At 43.8% G+C, this 18,466-nt stretch overlaps 2 protein-coding genes across 2 annotated transcripts; one reads left to right on the top strand and one right to left on the bottom strand.

Moving 5' to 3' along the window:
- Window positions 1–3,133: 3,133 nt before the first annotated feature.
- Window positions 3,134–3,586, bottom strand: GON7 (GON7 subunit of KEOPS complex). Its single transcript, XM_059819508.1, has 2 exons — window positions 3,388–3,586; window positions 3,134–3,273 (listed from the first exon to the last, which is right to left on the bottom strand). Exons 1-2 carry the CDS (start codon window positions 3,584–3,586, stop codon window positions 3,134–3,136), a joined length of 339 nt encoding a protein of 112 aa, XP_059675491.1.
- Window positions 3,587–3,857: 271 nt separating this feature from the next.
- Window positions 3,858–15,107, top strand: UBR7 (ubiquitin protein ligase E3 component n-recognin 7). The gene is made up of 11 exons (XM_059819506.1): window positions 3,858–4,031; window positions 4,145–4,278; window positions 5,192–5,252; window positions 6,833–6,928; window positions 8,060–8,113; window positions 9,305–9,410; window positions 10,329–10,513; window positions 11,071–11,202; window positions 11,603–11,765; window positions 12,679–12,740; window positions 13,563–15,107. Exons 1-11 carry the CDS (start codon window positions 3,858–3,860, stop codon window positions 13,653–13,655), a joined length of 1,260 nt encoding a protein of 419 aa, XP_059675489.1. The 3' UTR covers window positions 13,656–15,107.
- The last annotated feature ends 3,359 nt before the right edge of the window (window positions 15,108–18,466 follow it).

Here is an 18,466-nt window from a genome sequence, read left to right as displayed (position 1 = left end):
ACCAGCATTCTCCCCCTTTATCGGTATGGAAATCCATCTAGCCCCCTCTGGCTAGTAAAACTAAATTCTATTAGTAGGACATACAAACTATACTAAAGAGCGCAGAGGTGGTGAACTGGGCTTGTTCTGTGCTAGCCTGAAGTTTGGTTAAGGTATACCTCCAAGGTGAAGAGTATGCCATTTTTCTTCCATTGAGGCTTATCTACTCCACCTAAAATGAAGGGCCCACGGTTGACTTACAGCATGCATAAAGCTTCACCCTCTAGGACAGCTTTGTAAAAGTCATTGCAGGCTTTTGCTATATTCTCCATGCACATAAACCTTAAGTTTTTCTGTCTTCAGAAAATCTTGGACCCTCTCCCACAAGCCATGGAAAAACCTGCATGCTTCAGTGATTTGTCTGACTCAGTTGCTTGGAAAAAGGGTGCCACAACCAGTGAGTAGCACCAGCTGGTTCTCTCTGTTGCACCCTGTACCTTTTGCCGGTTGTTTGGCTAGAAGGACAGTACAGAACTGGGAGACTGCAGTCCTTCTGGGGGAGAAAGGGGCTCCCCAGAAGGGGTTCAGAACACAGCTATAGGGTAGGTCCTAAAACAGATATGGAGGGGGGAAAGGAAAAAAAAACCCAAACCCCATCACTCCAAAGCTTTCTGTGCCTAGTTACCTTGCAGCAACTCTCAGAAAAACGCAGTCCTCTGTTGAATCTGTGACAAGCAAACCTACAGTTTAGAATTATATAAGGCCCCATGAAGCTCCTGTACCTTTTTCGTTGTTTAAAAGTTTTTGTGGCCACAGTAAGGACTAGAAATGATTCTTTAAAGGCAAAAACTGTGGTTGTTCTTGACCCAGTGCTCATTGATATCTTCTGGAGCTCAGGTGCAGCGTGTTACTGTGTCCAGGCTGATAGAAAAAAGAAGTATCCCATTACTGGAGTATTACCGGCATTTAGTCCCACACTACTAAAGTTAGGGTTTGTTGCTTTACAACGGAGATTTTCAGCCCATGATGTGCCAGTGGACTATTTACACAAAGTTTAAATTTACATAAAGGCCACAAACTCATGCTTAATGTTAAAAGTTGCTTTTTGGCCATTCCACAGCTCACACCATTGTTGCAGTGTTTAAGGCTGTAGTCTTGGGGGGGGAGGAAAAAAAAAAAACCACCACCCAGGGAAAACACTGCTCTCAGATGTAGCTCTACCACAAGCTTCCAAAGCTGCAGAACAGAGCTCATGAAAGATGTCATCACTTTAGCACAGGTCACGTGAAGGAGCCCTTCTGATACATTTATCAGGCTAGGTTTTTTTTAAGTGTTGCCTTTGCCATTTTGATAAGCCACTTCCTTCAATGCCACTTCCTTCAATAAATAATCTAGCCTAAACCACTTTTTAAGCATTTTATCTCTTCAAGATTTTGCAGCCTGACAAGAGATCAGAATTAATTTGTGTAATTTTCTCTTAACCTAGGTCCTCAGCAACTAAAGCTTCCTGGTCTTCAGAGTTGGTCTTTTCTCCTCAGTTATGCCTCTGTCCTATCTGCTAACAGAATAATGGGTGTGTCAATTTCTTAGAATAAGAGTACATAAAGATGTCCAAAATATGTTTACTGGACCTCTTTTCCAACTCCCCCCCATTTCAAACTAATGCGGAGAATTTTGTGCTCATAAAAATTCATCATTTATTCCAGTATTTTGCCCTCCATACACAAGTCCCAAGATTTGCTCAGTTTCCATAATACATAAACAAACTATGCCAGCAGAACACATGGAAATGAAAAAAAAAATGTTTTTCACACTATGAAATCAGTCAGTTAACTTCTGCTAGAGAAGACTCTCAGGCACCACAGTAAGCTCTATGGACTGGCTATCAAGAACATTTTATGCCTGTTCACAGAAGCATGCACCAAACAAAAACTGGGAATTGAAGTTAACATATGGGAAGCATGTTACCTTAATGGCATTCCACATGCTGCATTATCATCAAAAGAAAGAACAAGCTATCTAAGCAGAAGGATTGGGTTATGTTGATTTATACAGCCAAGAACTGTTACACATAATGTACTCATAGGTGTTACTCAAATATTTATACTTTCTCCACCTCTAAAATAAACTACAGCAACCAGCGTAGAACCCTACTACATTTCCCCTAATTTCTGCCCAAAGTTTTGTTTTTAGAAAGCATCTCAAAAAATCACTCTGCTCTTCTTTTTTCTTATTTTTAGGTAATGTTGAGAGTTCTGCATAGGCAGAGTATTAAGCTGTGGTGTTCACTCTATTTGACTTAGCTGCCAAGTGAGCCTAAAAATCAACCTGGATAAAACTCAGTGATGGAAGAAAGTATATAAAGATTGACTGCTGCATGAAAAAAAAAAGGAGAGAAAAAAAAAACCACGCTTGGAGAAAACAGTCTTGGGACAGAGCAGTTTTTGAATTGTGGACTATTAAAGGTAATTATCAAAGTCACACTGACTTGTCACTTTCCTGGCTGTCACAAAAACTGGGGATTTTTTTGAAACCAAGATTCCCAACTCTTTCAGTCTTTGTCTATGATCTTTTCCAGGAACATATGTGATTGATGGGTGACTAAAATAAACCTTCTAGATGATAGGCAAAAAAAAAAAAAATCTTCCATTGTAGGACTGTTCAGGAACGGACACAGTCCTACAGGTGTTTATTAATTTTGAATACTATACTGGTCTTACATTGCTTTCTCTCCATACAAATAAAAGTTGTCTTGTATCATTTTAAGATCATGTCTGACAAAATAACTCTTTCCCGATTTTATTACCTTACTTCACAAGTTTGTTTTAAGTCACATGAAGAAATACTGTGACTCGGAACAAGTCGTTAAAAACGCAGCAGTCAGAAGACTTGTGAGAACAGTCTTGTATTTGCCAGCTAGTTTACTGGAAGTTCTTCTCAGCAAGCAACACGCTGCTAACACCAAGGCGCATCCTTTCGTTAAGGCTTCCGCGTTAAAACAGCGTCGGGATGGACACTTCGCTTTCAAAACGCGAGCAGAAGAGACGCAGGCGCCCGCCTGCCCAGAGCGGCCCACCCCGGCCCGGGGCACGCCGGCAGCCGGTACAGCGGGCGCGTCCCGCTCTGGGCCTGCGCTCGGTCCCCAGCGCCGCCATCAGGGCTGCCGAACTCTCGTCCGCTTTGGGGGCGGGTCATCGGCGCCCGCCTTCGAGTCGGTGTCGGCGCCGTTCTCCGCTTCGCCTTCATCCTCATCCTCATCCTCCCCCTCCTCCTCGTCGTCATCCTCGACGTCACCTGCCAGGGTGCAAGCGGGGCGCGGGTGAGCGGCGCGGGAGACGCCGGGGGCGGCGGAGCCCCCTCCCCGCGCTCCGGCCCGGGCCCCCGCCGGCCGCCCCCCCCGCCACTCACCGCGCGGCCCGCCGCCGCCCGCCGCCTCTCTCTCCTCCTGCACCAGGGGCGCCAGCAGCTCCACCACCCGCTCCTGCAGCTCGGCCAGGCCCCGCCGCAGCCCGCGCAGCTGGCCGCCCTCGCCCTCCTCCGCCGGGCACGGCACCCGCACCGAGCGCGTCTGCCCGTCGCGGCCCCTCAGCTCCGCCACCAGCTCCATCGCGCCGCTGCCGCCCAATCGCCGCCCGGCGCGCGCTGACCCGGAAGCGCGCGCAGCGCGCAGCCCGCCGGCCGGCCGACGACCCCGCCCCGCCCCTCCCGCCGGTCACGTGCCCGCCGCCAGCCTGCCGCGCGGCCTCCCCCGCCGCTCCCCTCTGTGACGCGCGGCCCCGGTCACGTGGGGCGTGCGGTTCCGCTTCCGCTGTGGCGCCCCCTGGCGCCTCGGCCGCGTGTTTCCCGCCTCGGCTTGCCCTCGGCCTCGCGTCCTGGCGATGGAGGCGGCGGCGGCGGCGGCGGAGGGCGCCGAGCCGGGGAGCGGCTGCGGGGGCGGCGCGGAGGAGCCCGTGGTCTCCTTGGCGGAGGTGCTGGCGGAGAACGAGGAGCTCGAGAAGGAGGCGCGGGCCGTGCTGGGGGGCAGCGACCACGAGCGCTGCAGCTACTCCCAGGTGGGGGCGGGGCCGGGCGCCGCGGGGGGCGGGGCCGCGGGGGTGGGGGCGGGGCCGCCCGGGGCCGGGACCCCCCGGCGGCCCCTGTAGCCTGCGCCGGTGTCGCCCCGCAGGGCGCGGTGAAGAGGCAGGCGCTGTACGCCTGCAGCACCTGCACGCCGCCCGGCGGGGAGCCGGCGGGGATCTGCCTGGCCTGCAGCTACGAGTGCCACGGCACCCACCGCCTCTTCGAGCTCTACACCAAGAGGTACCGCGGCGCGGCGCGGGGCGGGGCGGGGGCGCGCGCCTGCCCCTCCTGGCGGCGGGAAGCGCGCGTGCGCTGGTGGTGGGCGGGGGCGGCGCCGCGAGCACCCTCAGCCTGCGGCGCTGAGGGCGCGGGGCCCCGGGGCCCCTCCCGCCGCTTCCCTCGGCAGCCCCCTGGCCGTGTCGGTTCCTCGCAGCTGCCCCGGAGCGAAACGGGGGCCCCTTCTGCGGGCTGGGAAGCAAGGCGGTGTACGCTGACCGTCGCCGCCTGCCTTCTCCTCCCGGACCCGAGTGCTGGGACGCTCCGCGGGGGGGCTGTGGTGTGGTGTGGTGTGAGGTGAGGTGAGGCGAGCTGGCCGTGGGAATGTCTCCGGAGCCTCCCCCGCTGTGTGATACATCTCGCTGAGGTAGGACGACGTTCCCATCTGTGACTCATACAAAATACACCACTCCCAGCAAAACCGCACAGGCAGCTGAGGTCAGGTCGCTGTTCCCCCGTTCGCCTCGCATACCAGCCCTATTTAAGTGAGAGCTTAGGCGGCTGACTAGGAGACAAGAGCTTAATCGCCTTTGTGGATCCAGCCTTCGGATATGAACCAGTTCACACTCCTCTCTCCCCAACACACATGCTCGCGTTTTTGAGCACGGTAGTTGCAGCCCCTGGGGTTAGCTGTGCTATTGTGGTCTCCCAGCCAAGCGCTGTCGAAGCTGATGGTGTTACCTGAGGTCTGCCAAGAACACCACGTGAGAGGGTAAGGCAGCAAGGCCCTTTGGCCAGTTCTGACAGAACCTATTGTTTAAATAGCCTCAAGAATATTTTTATGGTTCTTAATAAACTTCTGGGAATTGTTATGAACACAAAAACTAATGTGTTTTCAGTTAATAAAAAACCTGAAATGCTATGTTTTTCTTTCCAGGAACTTCCGCTGTGATTGTGGAAATAGCAAGTTCAAAAATCTGCAGTGCAAGTTACTCCCAGTAAGTTCAGACACAGGTTCCATACGTACAGAATCAAAATAGCAGTCTTGGGAGGCTGGTGCCTTGCCTCAGCCAGTGCTGACTCATGTGATGCCTCTGCTTTTCCCAGCAAGTTAAACAAGGTGGAAGTATTACATGAGGAGATAAAACTGTCGAGGCACCAAAGGGAAATGTTGGGAGGGGAGATGAGAGAGAACGTTTGATCCTTGTCATCCATGAATGCAGCAGTTCTGCATCCATGGTCAGCACAATGCCAGAAACATGTCGTGGTGCCTACATTAACACATCTCAATAGCTTTAAGCTGGCTTCAGGAGAACCTTTTGGTGTGCAATTTTGCAGTAGCATTAGGGAAATTTAAGGTTGTGCTGCTGTTAAAGGGACAGTTCCCTCCCGCTTTTTGTGGTGGCATTAGTGCCCTAATCTTTTTTGGTAGGTTGTCACCAGAGCCTACTGATGGGATAGTGTTTTACTGTATTAAGCTCCCTGTGCTTTCATACTCGGTGGGCATTTTGGACTCATCAAGTAGTTGGTAATCTTCTGGGAAGCAGCAACAGGGAGCTGCTTGGCTTGCCTGCAGTGCTGCTCCCAGGGTAGTAACAATCCAAATGTAGAAACAGCAAGTGGTTTTGTATATGTCCATTTTGTTCTGGCAGAATCGGGGCGGACCCTGAGCTAGTCAGCCTAGGGCTACAGTCCAGTGATCCCTAAAGAGACACTTGTGACAATTTTAAGATGTTACTGTTTCTCATTCGAGTCAATGAAATGGATCACATGGTTGTTCCTCTTCCTTCAGTTCAGTGCAAAATCAATTGTACAGGTTAAGTGACCTTCAGCATCTGTCTGTTAATCTGGCTGACTTAATGGATGCCAGGTGCTCGCATTGTCTGTTTTTCCTTTGTCAGAATAGTGGTAGAAAGCGTTTTGTAGTAACATCATAAATGGTCACAGCTGTTTCTGCAGGGGCCAGTCATGGCCTTAGACTGCAACTACATGCAGTTCTGAAGCCCTCTGACTGCAGCTGTATTAGCTGTTGTTTTCTTAAATGTGATTACCTGTAATTGAATTTCATTCAGCATGTTTTGTAATGTAGATAGTCCTCTCCTGTAGAGTGAGGCTGAAGTGACATGAATTTAGTGGAAGCTCAGTGGGACAATTAAACAAAGTTGGGTTTGGATCACAGTCTGGATGTTTAAAAAAAAAAATGGAGGGGAAGGTGCACAATAAATCTACAGACATTGCTATAATGGCAGCAGGCAGGCGTGGTTGGTGATCAAAGCTCTTAAATTGTTTTAGATTAGCAGTAGCTTAACAAACACCACAGTTGCCATTCGTTACAAAGACTGTTTTTCCTCTTCCCTTTTGAACTTCAGTATTCCTCACATGCCCTATCTGCTGCTCACTGTATAGCGTAGGTGTCTGGATAATATCTTTCTTTTTGGATCTTCAAGCTGATGAGTATAATGATTGCTCTTAGGAATTAAAGTGGACCAGGAATTGGGTTTTTTTTAAATTATACATCTTTTCTGTCTTTTGTTTTTCACTGCATTGTCTATTAAGACATTTTTTCCTTTCCTCCTAGGAAAAGGGCAAGGTGAATTCAGGAAATAAGTATAATGACAATTTCTATGGATTATACTGTACTTGTAAAAGACCTTATCCTGATCCTGAAGATGAGGTAAGAAATACAAAAAACAGTAGCAATCACATATAGATGGTATTTATGCAAAACATTGTGTGAAGGGTGGTCGCTGAGCTGCTTTATAGGGAAGATCCCACTTTAAGAAATCTTAGGTTCTGTATTGCTTTTGGTTGTCATGTGCTGTATAAAGTAATTACATTATCGGGTTTTTCTTAAATGGTAGAATATGTTTATGCCTTAGAGACAGATGAGGAGGACAAACCATCATTTGGACAAAACGCTGCTGCAGTTTTCTCTGCTTTCCTCTCTCTAAAGTTACAGAGTTCCCTTAGGGCCTGGGTTTCTCATCATCTCGAGAAATGTGGCAAACACATAATAAACACATTGCACATCTTAGGAGAGACCAGAATCTGCTTCCTCGTGCCAGCAACAGTGCTCTGACAAAGCTTTAGGGATGGGGAGAGTCTGTCCCATAGCACGGGCTTTAGCTTTTCTTTACGGTAGACAGAATGCTTTTTCTCTGTCTGAAGTATTAAAATACACCACTTGGTTTGCACATACACACTTTTGTTTGCAGTCATAGAAGCGAGGTGTTTTAAAGAATAAGGAAGGCGCAAGTCTTTCAAATACAAAAAAGTATCTTATAAACTCACATCTCTGAAGTTCAGAGATAGCTAAACATTTCTAAAGAAATAATTAATAATTGTTTCATAACAAAGCAGTTTGTACTGTACTGCATTGTGGACAGTTAAGTTAGGATTCTGGCATTCCTATATAAACTTGATGACATCATGAATATCAACGTCTTTCTTTTGCTAAGCTGCCTGTTCATGCATTGCTGTTTAGAGGAAGAAAGATACCAGTAGTGTATTAACTTTTATCAGCTCTTTTGTGTGAGAATGTCTCGCTCTACTGGGAAAACTAGTTTTGTCATAATAAATGGAAATTTCTACAGTCTTGATAATATGACAAATTACATATGCTATTGAACTTCAGGGAAGCAAACTGATTGATGAAGCGGTAACTAATTATTAATGGCAGCTCCCTGTGGGTGGGTGAAGAGGAAATGCAATTCACTTGAGTAGGCTTCACATAATACTGTGGTTTGAGGCTTGTGAAAGATTCTGGAGGTTGCTATTAATGCTAATAATATGACTGTTCATCTAGATTCCAGATGAGATGATACAATGCATAGTTTGTGAAGACTGGTTCCATGGAAGGGTAAGGAAACTATAAGTAGCAGAATTGCCATTTGCATAGAAATAAGTTAGTGTCGGTTAAGTTTGTATGGTTATTCTTACTTGGGAAGGTTTGCTGTAGTTCTCAAAAGATTATTACATGAGTTCTAAGGTATTTCTTTTTATCCTATGCAAAGGAATATTGAAAGTTTAATCTTGCGCTGCTGTCCACTCCAGTCCAAAAAAAACTAGGGAGAGTTCTACCTTTTAGAAGGTTACAGCTGCAGAATAAAATAATAACTTTATAACTTTTTAATTGGAAAATTCTGATCAGTACAATTGGTGAGAAAAAGATTCTTACCGAGGCGCATCATTATCAACTACCTCAATAGTCTTCATTCAAAAGAATGCTTTTTAAACTGTAATTCCTTTAAGTAGCAAGGAACAAACTGTGCTGTTGGTTCCTGAGTACGAACTTTGGCGAAATCTTTTGAATTGAAAGCAGTTCAGCACTTCAGTGAGTGACCTACTTAACGTGTAAGCATTAAGGATTCAGCCTCTTCTGCCTTGAAGGGCACGAGTGATATTCCATGTTTGAAGCTGCAGGATCAAAGAATAAAAAAAAAAGATGATTGGCTTCAATTATGAGTTCTGTAGGTAAACTATAGGATTCTTTTGTATAAATGTATGGATGAAGAATGTTATGCTGCATACTGTGAGTGTTGCAAGAACAAAAGAAAGCTGCTGACTGCTTTTAATTGCCTAAATAGTTTCCACCAGTTTATGGAGAGCTTTGGGACCTAATTCTTCTCAAGTTCAGTATGTGATCAATATGAAGACTTAGTATCTCTTACATGTAAAGAAACAATTATAAAAAGTTATGTAAGAGTTTAAATGTGCAGGGTGCAACAGGTATCTTCACCTGTCCTATGTTTAGGACAGTTTAGAAGAGTATTATTTAGAAATGATAAAGATAGGACCGAGATTCCTTGGTATGTAGAAGGCATAAAAGGCTGTCGACAAAGAGAGAATTATTTCAGTTTTTCCCTGGAATTTTTATCGGCTCTTTCCAGTCCTTAAATGATACTGATAATCATTGTAGAGAGTTAGCAGGAGTGTATGCTTGTGCTGAAAATGTGATGGCAGTTGATGTTTTACTTCCTCTAAACCTAGAGTTGAGTCTGTTATTTTGCAGCAAATGCTTCACTGCTGCGTGCTTGTTTCTTTTGGATAGCATCTTGGTGCAGTTCCCCCTGAAAGTGGAGACTTCCATGAAATGGTATGCCAAGCCTGCATGAATCACTGCCATTTCCTATGGGCTTATGCATCGCAGTTAGCAGGTAAAGAAAATGAAAATATCTAAGCCAATATTTTGTTAGCATGTATTTCTCATATGTGGTTGATTAATAACATAATAGTATTTAAGTGGTTGGAGAAATCATACTCATTATATTGGACAGTCGCCTTCAGCAGTGGAACATGCAGGGCTGCAGTAACTGTTTTGTAAAAAAAACCAACAATGCAGTTCTCGTTCCTAAATCTTAATTCTGTGGTGCTCACTCCTTTATTTATTTTATCAAAGATGTGCTAGCACATGGTTGGATGAAGATTTAACACTCATCTCAAGAAACTTAATTTCTAAACTGAATCAAAGAACTGAAGAGCCATCCTAAGGGAAGCAATGAGGCAAGCAGCTGAGTATAAGAGGCTCTGAGCAGCAAAGAGTGAATGATAGAGTGAATATCTGAGTAGAGCTGAGGCTGGGCTCAGGATACATGTTCCCTGCAGTCACACCAGGCCTCTGTCTGCTATGTGGTCTCTGCAGGGTCAGAATGGCAGATGACTTGATTTCTGTGGAAAGAGCTGGTTTCGTGTAGTCTCCTAGCAAAAAAGTATGCAACAGCTACTGAACCTGCAATAGCTATCAAGGGGTGTCAAGAAGGACAAGCATCTTAGCACAGAACTATCTGAAATTGTGATACCCTTTTCCCTCTCCTAGGGCTTAGATTTTGGGAAGTAGAGTATTTTAGAATAGGAGTATGAGAGGTGAAGAACACTATGGTGAAAGAGGGAGCAGTTTCTTTGTATACCTAGGTCACTGTGTCTTTGGACAGCTGTAGAATATATCCAGGACCCTGCAGTGTATGAGGTGATCTAGGTGCTCTTTGATGCTGCAGTGTAAAGCAGAGAGAACGTCTGTGGTAGCCTGTACATTGTCTGGCACGGTATTTTCACTTACGTGGGTGTGTATCTTCCAGTTCCTGCTTTGACCAAAGTGAACTCCCTTGAAGATGAGGGGATTGTCCTGAAAGTTGAGGAAAGTGAAGAGCAGAAAAAAGAAATAAAAAAAGAAAGTGGAGTGGAACACCAAGAAACGAAGGAGGAAAAGCAAATGGAACAGTTTAATGAACCATCCACTAGCTCTGGGTCTGCCTGTCCAGAGGTAAAACGGACCTTCTTTTCTGTCCTGTACATCTTTGTACTGATGATAGGTGACGTAAAGCCCGCCTCTTCTGCATAGGTTCAGTGAAGAAGTAAATGCTTTTAGTCTGTTTCCATGTTCCTCTTCAGTCACTGATGCTTCAAACGTGTGGTCTCTGTGGAGCACAGCATAGGCTGTGGAACATGCTTGTGTAACGTCTGTTTGCAGATAGGTTAGATCCATCCTTTCTTGTCAGCCACCTGGCCTTTACACTGAGGTAATATCTGAGTTTGTTCTAATACAGGGGTATTATGCGTTGTAGCTGCATGTGCATGATAGTCCAGCTCTGATTTCTTAAACATTTATGGCTATTGCAGCAAATTTCTACAGAAATTTCCAGTGGAAACTGCTAAAACCATATCAGAATCCTCGTGTAGATGAAATGGTAATATAGGTTGTTTATAAAAATGTGTCTGAGACAAAAGAAAAATCCTGCATAAGGAAAGTGACATGCTGAAAAGAAAGGAGTGTATTTGAAGTGACATTATAGAGCACTGAACACTCTCATTTTAATTCAGGTAGTTACTAAGAGTGAGGAGCCAGTCTGCAAGCTGAAAGAACTCCAAAGCAAGCAATTTTTAAAAAAAGATACTGCCACCTTTTGGCCATCAAACTGGAGAAGCAAATTATGCACCTGTGAAGACTGTTTGGTATGTTTTCTCTCTTCATTACCATCATTGAGGTGGGGGAGGCGGGGAGGAGCTCCCAGAGACTCTTTGAAGGGAAGCTTGTAGATAAAATCTGTGTAAATGTTCTTACTTTGCATATAAACACCTAAAACCCCCTCCACCCCACATAAAGAAACATACCAGACCCTTTGGAATTAATAGAGCACGAAGGAGCTTCTAAACGTTTGTCTTTTCTTTGCTGCATAAATCCAGTATTGCTTTGGAAGTTGTTATGGGGAGATGCCGGAAATGCTGGATACAAAATTTACATTATTATTTTTATTGTTATTATTTGTGATACTGAACACAAAAATGATTGGGGGAGAGCATCTGCATCTGAGAAGTTTTGTAACGTAAAAGTAAATTTTACTTTATTCTCCAGAAAATGTATTCAGAGCTTGAAGTCCAGTTCCTGACAGATGAATGTGACACTGTCTTGGCTTACGAAAATAAAGGTACCAATGACCAAGAAACAGAGAGGAGAGATCCTTTAATGGACACCCTTAACAGCATGAACAGAGTCCAGCAAGTAGAACTCATCTGTGGTAAGTACAACTTCATTTTTAGAATCTGCCTTAACACTTTAAGTGAACAGTTTCCTGTAAGAGATTAGTATCAGGTCTTGCAGTGTGGTATCAAACTATTTTTGAAGTAACATACAGAAGACTGTATGACAGATTGCACACCTCAATTAGGATTACTCTAGAGAAGTTTGTCCTCTCTGGCCTGCTGTTACAACTTCAACTTACATCGAGGAACTAAGTGGTGTGGGAACTTTTCCCCTGTTTAACATCTTAGATACTGCATTGATGGTAATTTCTTGTAACATGAATATTTAAACATTAATTTACACTTCTGCTGTCTGGCTTATTTATCTTACCCTGTTCTGTTGTTTGGCAATCTGCTGTTGTCTGGGGGAGTGCCAGCTGGTGTGAAGCTGGGGTACAGGGTGCTCCCTGGTAGCTCTGCTGCAGAGTATACTGACAAGACGGCATTGAGGTATTTTGTAACTGGAGCGGTGTTTCCCTCTTCTGAGTGAAGGCTTTGCACTCTGGCGAGGACACTTGCCCAATGCTGAGTTACAACAGGCTAGGACTTCCCACCACTACCCATGCGTGCTTTTGCTGCGGGAAGTTGGGAGCAGGGTCAGTCTTTTAAATAACTGTACTAATTCACTCGCTGAACTTCTGTACATTTCTCTGAAGATCACCTGAACAGATATTCAGACTGCATAGGCTGGTCTGATAAATTATTAGGCTTCTCATGTTTACCTGGACTTGCCTTTCTCTTTATTGCTATTATTTATAATGTAGTTCAAACCTAGATTTGTCTCAAGTAAATCTAATGAATGACAAGAGGAAGTAGAACAAGTTGTCTTCTTGAGCCTGTGTTAAACTAAAGCTGGATATCTTCTTGGCTTATTTGTTTTCTTTCCCTTGCCCTTGCCTCTCCTTCCAGAATACAATGATTTAAAGACAGAACTGACTGACTATCTCAGGAGATTTGCCGATGAGGGAACGGTAAGGCACAACTTGCAGAATTTGTTTGCCAGAAAATGTGTTTTAAAGTACTGTTGAGGGGTGGGTCTTGAATACTATGATGCTGTGTTACAGTATTTTTTTCCTGTCTCTTGGAGTTGCTGGTACTGCAGCAGAAATTAGAAATCCCTGATTTGATTGGAATTTAAAAGTTATATTTCCTTAGTGACATTGTTGAGAGATAACAGACCTTACAGAAATCTGTCTATAAAGTACTGAGAGTAGTTCTTAAATTTAAGTGAAACTTGTGTTGCTCTAGGGGAAGAAAATCTCTTAACCTTTATAGTTTTTCTTAGACTGAATTTAAACCCTTAGAAGAATAAGGACTGACTAAATATTGACAAACAGTCCTGTCAGTTGTTTTCCTGGAGGAATTTGCATGCTATTATTAATTAACACGTGCATTTTGCTGGCTTGTTTGCTAAATTGCCATTCTTTGTTACATTGTAATGAGTCTGAAGTGAGCTAGTGAAAATCTTGCTTTGTCTTAATTTTTCTGATGATAAAAGCAAGTGGCCAAACCCGTTAAAAATAGCATCAGGAGCTTTGCTCCATATGCTTGTTCTGCCTTTGGGGAGCTCGTTTCCCTGTTTGTATTCTCTTGTAATAGAATTTGGGCATTAATCGTCTCCTTTGGGTACAACAGGAAAGCTGTTTTGCTAGCTGTATCAGAGAGATTTCAGGATACTTGCTTTTATATGCTTTGTGCATTACATGTGGGATGCATGCAAGGGAAAAAAAAAAAAAAGGATCGTTTAACTGAATTCTTGTACCACAACTTGGGTTTCATATTGCTTCCCCCAGGTGGTTAAAAGAGAAGACATTCAGCACTTCTTTGAAGAATTTCAGTCACGGAAAAGACAACGGACTAACAGGATGCAGTACTACTGCAGTTAGACTGAGAGGGCCTGGGTCTGAAAGGACAACTGGGAAAAGAATATTCATTGACAAATGGAAGAGGTGTCTTCAGTATTTGGCTTCTCATTAGAATCCAACTGTCCAAGAAACGTCTTCATTTTGTCTCATACTTCCTTTATTTGTAGTGACTAAAACATGTTCTGAACAGGTACATTGCGTTTATAGGGATTTCAGTACTGCTCGACTTTGCATTCCTGTGAAAGCTGGCCTTGTCTCAAGGGGGAGGATGGCTTCTTACAAGAACGGTGTGGCACTGTCTGTTCCCTTTAGCCTTTCACCTGTTTTACTTTCAGTGCCTATAGCTGTATGCTGTGCTAAAACTGGGTGGGCTCTGCCCACCCTCCCTTCTGTACCACGTAGGGAATATGCACTCGCTGTGTTTTGAAAGACTGGAGTGCTTTGCTGTCCTGCTTTAAACGGCTCTGCATCATCTCTTCGGGGTGTAGTGATTCTCACGAAGGCTCCCTGCACAAAGTAAGCATCTATTCACTGCACAGAGGGAGGCACGGCTCCTGAAAGGGTGAAGCAGGCATGCGTTATGATCATGGCTGTTGGGTGAAATTGCATTCTAACATTTGGGTCACATCAGGTGAACTGAACAGCACCGTACTTCTGCATGCTCGCTCGCCACTGTGGAAGTGCTCCCTAGGCAGGTGAAAAATGAGAAATCATAGGTTAGGCTTAATCCAAGAGAATGTTGTACCTATCTCATTTTATAAATTCAAACACTTTTGTTTCTGATATTGTACAGTGATGTTTTACATGCAAAAATTTGTCACATGAACTTTATCCACTCACTGGAATACAAACAGTATCTATGAGGAGGTACTAAATTACAAATTAAGCATGGAGGGGTTTTGTTATAGGACTTCTAATGTGCTTTGATTTTAAAAACTAGCCTACTTTGAATTACTCTACTTCATAAATGTTCCTGAAAACACTGCAGCATCCTGGCATTTTGCTACAGTATAAAATGTGTGATCTTTTTATAATCACTGTGATAACCACGGAACAGGAGATGTTTCGCTGACTTTTAAGAATCGACACTTAACTACAATTAAATACTGACTTTTTGTAAGTTTGGAGCCTAACATAGTTTTTAGTTTTCTTTACCCACATACTTCAAGAAAGCTCTAATTTTTAACTCCTGCTTTATGTATTTGGAGGATTTCTTTACCATAGGGTACTATTCTGCTTTGATGCTAATGACTTTTGAGAAGAAAAATCAGACCTTTATCTATCATTCTCCCTATTAATTGTTTCTGATGACTTATTTACAAAAGCTAGTTCTAGCGTAGAGGCTCAGTTCATGAGTTTGTTTCATGCACAATGACTAGTTGCTTTTAAATTTAACTCTGGGTATTGTATGTGCTTTTTTTGTAGCAACTGTTAGGGAAGTTGTAACTGCATATCTAAATACAATATCTGAAATTAAAAGAACTGTTTGATCTGTACCATCTTTGTTTTTGAAATGCTGCTCTAATGGTTCATTTCCATCCCAGCCACAGACACATGCAGTGCAGTGCAGTGATGCGCTGTTAGCTGTGTGGCCAAGACACCTCAGGGGCTGAGTCAAGCCCAGTATTCCTATGACTTTGCCTCCACCCTGGCCCATGCTGTTGCAGGCAGGTGTCAAACAAGGGCTGGCATCTCACTGGCAAGTGCAGTTCTGCACAGGAGAAAAAGCAAAATGGGCTGTTTCCTCTGTATTGCAGTTTGGGGCATGTAAGTCACTTACTTAAGGGGGTAGGGAAGAAGGGACCTGGGGGCAAGTGCAGTTGGGTTCCAGCTCTGAGCTCAAATCAAACCCAAGGGGTGCTGTTCTATATAAAAAAGCATCAATAGCTGCCAGGGTGCAGGTAAATCCTACAGCAAGACCCCATCCCACCACTCAACTGTGCTCAAGACATGACAGCAATGCAGCATAGAGGGAGGTGGGCAGTCGCAGGAAGTTTTTTGAACCAAAAGTATGTAATTGCTACAAAAAGGAGGTGGTGTTATTACAGCTCCACTTGCACACCACAGGGCCAGCCCTGACAACACCCACTGTCTGTTCCTGGCATGAGCCTGTACTACAGTCATGGAGTAGGGGTTACCTGAAGTGATCAGCAGGTACTTGGGCCCAGCCCCTAATAATCCCCCTTTCTGATATCTTTAATGCACTTGTGCTTTCTTCCTAAAGGCTACCCCCCTGCCCCAGGGGAAAGGCATCCTGTCTTTATGAAATTAGCAGACTCTGAAGAATGCACGCTTTCTCTTCATTTTGCAACAGCAACAATAAGCATTACATTTGCCTAGTTTAAGAAATTGCTCCAAAAACTCATCTTCCTGGGTCAATAATTAACATTTAAGACCATACAGTACCCTCTCCCCCCCACCCCATGTCAGGACATGACCCATCGCATTTTGCTGTTGTACATCAAAGTGAGACTAGTCAAGACTTTCTGCTGCTGATGACACTTCTAAACTTCAGTCATCTCTTTGAAGTAGTGAAGCACTAGTTTCTGGGAAAGAGAATGAATATTCAGCTGATGGAGGGTAACTGCAACTCAAAGAGAATGCTGGGTGCTTCACAAATGGCTTTGTATACTTGCTGCTCTGAGAAAATAATAAAACACTTCCTAGACCATGGGCTAAGTCCCTCTGCCTTGACTACGAGTAATCCTATTGCCTTTAATAGTGAATAGTCTCAGTCAGTTAAGCTCTAGTCAGAAGAACTCACTGAACTATTTCACCGAAGTGCTTTTCCTTTTTAATAAGGTGCTTCAACAGTGCCAGTGATTTTGAATTCCTTGTTTTACACAGGTCTGCATCATATCCTTCATGTTCAAAGCATTGTGCACTTTTTTCCCCAGAAGGAACAAACCTTGTCAGTTTCAAGAGCCTTTACTGTTTGTAAGAGCACCTCACAGTTTGTATTAAACCACTCCTTTCCCCCCAGCCATCAGTCAGCTGGGAAGCGTGGAATACTGATGGCACAGTCCATTTGGCCAGCCTGCTGGTAGCAGTTAAACAGAAGAAGTCGCACAAGCACGTTCTATACAAGCCATTTATTTGAAATGCCAACTATACGTAGGATAAAGTCAGTGTTACATGCTTCTCAGCAACAGTAGAAAAATAGAACCAGTGAAAACCTTTTTACAACTGTAATGGTACTCAAAAGAGAAATGTATTGTTTTACAATGCATCACACAAGACTAGAATTCAAGTTTGGAGGTACCTAAATAAAAATACTATTTTTTTTTAAAAAACACTATGTACAATTGAAGCGTAAACAAGTTTTACAAAGTACTGGTTATGCAGGTTGTAGAAAAAACACTTGCATAGGACATGAAGTCAGTTTAAGAAAGTTTTCTGAGCCTTTAGCATTGAAGGCACTTGACTTTATACCAGTAACAACACAAGGACAAGAAACAAAACCGAAATATTGCCGAAGGCAGGGCTGCCTCCTGGCAGTACAGATAATTACAGAAACCCCAAACACAGTTTTACTATTTTATCTCTCAGCTGTTCCCTGCGTTCGGCAGAGCTCAGCACCACCTCTACCACAGAAGCATATAATTATTAGAAGAAAGAACAGTGCTTCAAACAGCATGAGTATTCTTTCAAAAAAAAAAAAAAACCAACCCCAAAAAACCCCCCACCAAACCAAAGAAACCCATAAGACAAACATCATGGACATTCCACGACCAAAACCCAAGGCTTACAAGTACAGGTGGCCACAGCCTTTACTTTCAGAAATGAAACTCCTCAAGAACAGGAAAAATACAAGAAACTGCCAATCAACACAGCAGTTATTAACACACAACTACAGTAACTCCATGGAACAATAAAACATTTCAAAGGAAGAATCTGTTTCAGGAATTAAGTTATTCATCCATATATTAAGGAAAAGAGGAAGGGGGTCAGGGAAAGGGGAGTAAGTTTTTGCATGTTGCTCACTAAATTAAAGTCTGAGCTCTCTCTTCAATAGAATGAGGAGCACGAGTCTTCCTCATCCAAGAAAACTTAATGTTCATACCTTTACCCTCAAGCAAGATATAGTCAGTAATCTGTTATCTCCATCAAATTTACAGATGTTGATTTCCAGCCTAATCAGAAAGTGCTTCATGTAAACAAGGAGCTTCTGCACCAAAGTAGACAAAGAACAACGAGAAGTAGCAGGTAGCACAGGTATGTGTGTTCTGCGAGTGAGATGTAGTATGAACACTAGCTTCTGAATAATGCTTCCATGAAGAAGAATAAAGATGATCTCTCTCTCCCCTTCCTCCTCACGTCCAACTACATAGGAAATCCTATGCTGGAGTACAAAAATACAGTTCCAGCAGTTTCACAAATCCTTCCTTCCCACTTCAAATCAGCTGCCATTAGCTGCTACCTTCTTCCCAACTCAAAATATACAAGTGAAAACACAGATTGTCTACAGGGCCTGATTGTCTTTGTAGCCTCAGAAGGACTTGTCTTTTATTTTGCACCTACTTTTAAACACTTTATTTTCTTTTTAATACTGCTCAGCTTCTAAGACTTCAGAAGCAATTTTGTATTCTAAAATGCAGAGATGTCCCACCCCCCTCCCCTCAAGAGGCATTTCTCACCAACTTATTCCAAAGCCAAAGTATTTCATGATTTCTCTCAAGCCATAACCTCAAAACTTCTCAGTCTTCATCAGCCACGTCCCCACAGATTTCAAGCTTAAAAGTTGCATCTGTAGATTTCAGCCCCATCTCTGTCTAGGCACACAGTGCCGCAAACTATGGTAACTAAAATAGTTTTCTCAAAGTACATCTATC

The sequence above is a fragment of the Gavia stellata genome, chromosome 7, assembly GCF_030936135.1.
Source record: "Gavia stellata isolate bGavSte3 chromosome 7, bGavSte3.hap2, whole genome shotgun sequence".
Classification (NCBI taxonomy): Eukaryota; Metazoa; Chordata; class Aves; order Gaviiformes; family Gaviidae; genus Gavia; species Gavia stellata.
This window is presented reverse-complemented; position numbering and strand designations above follow the sequence as displayed.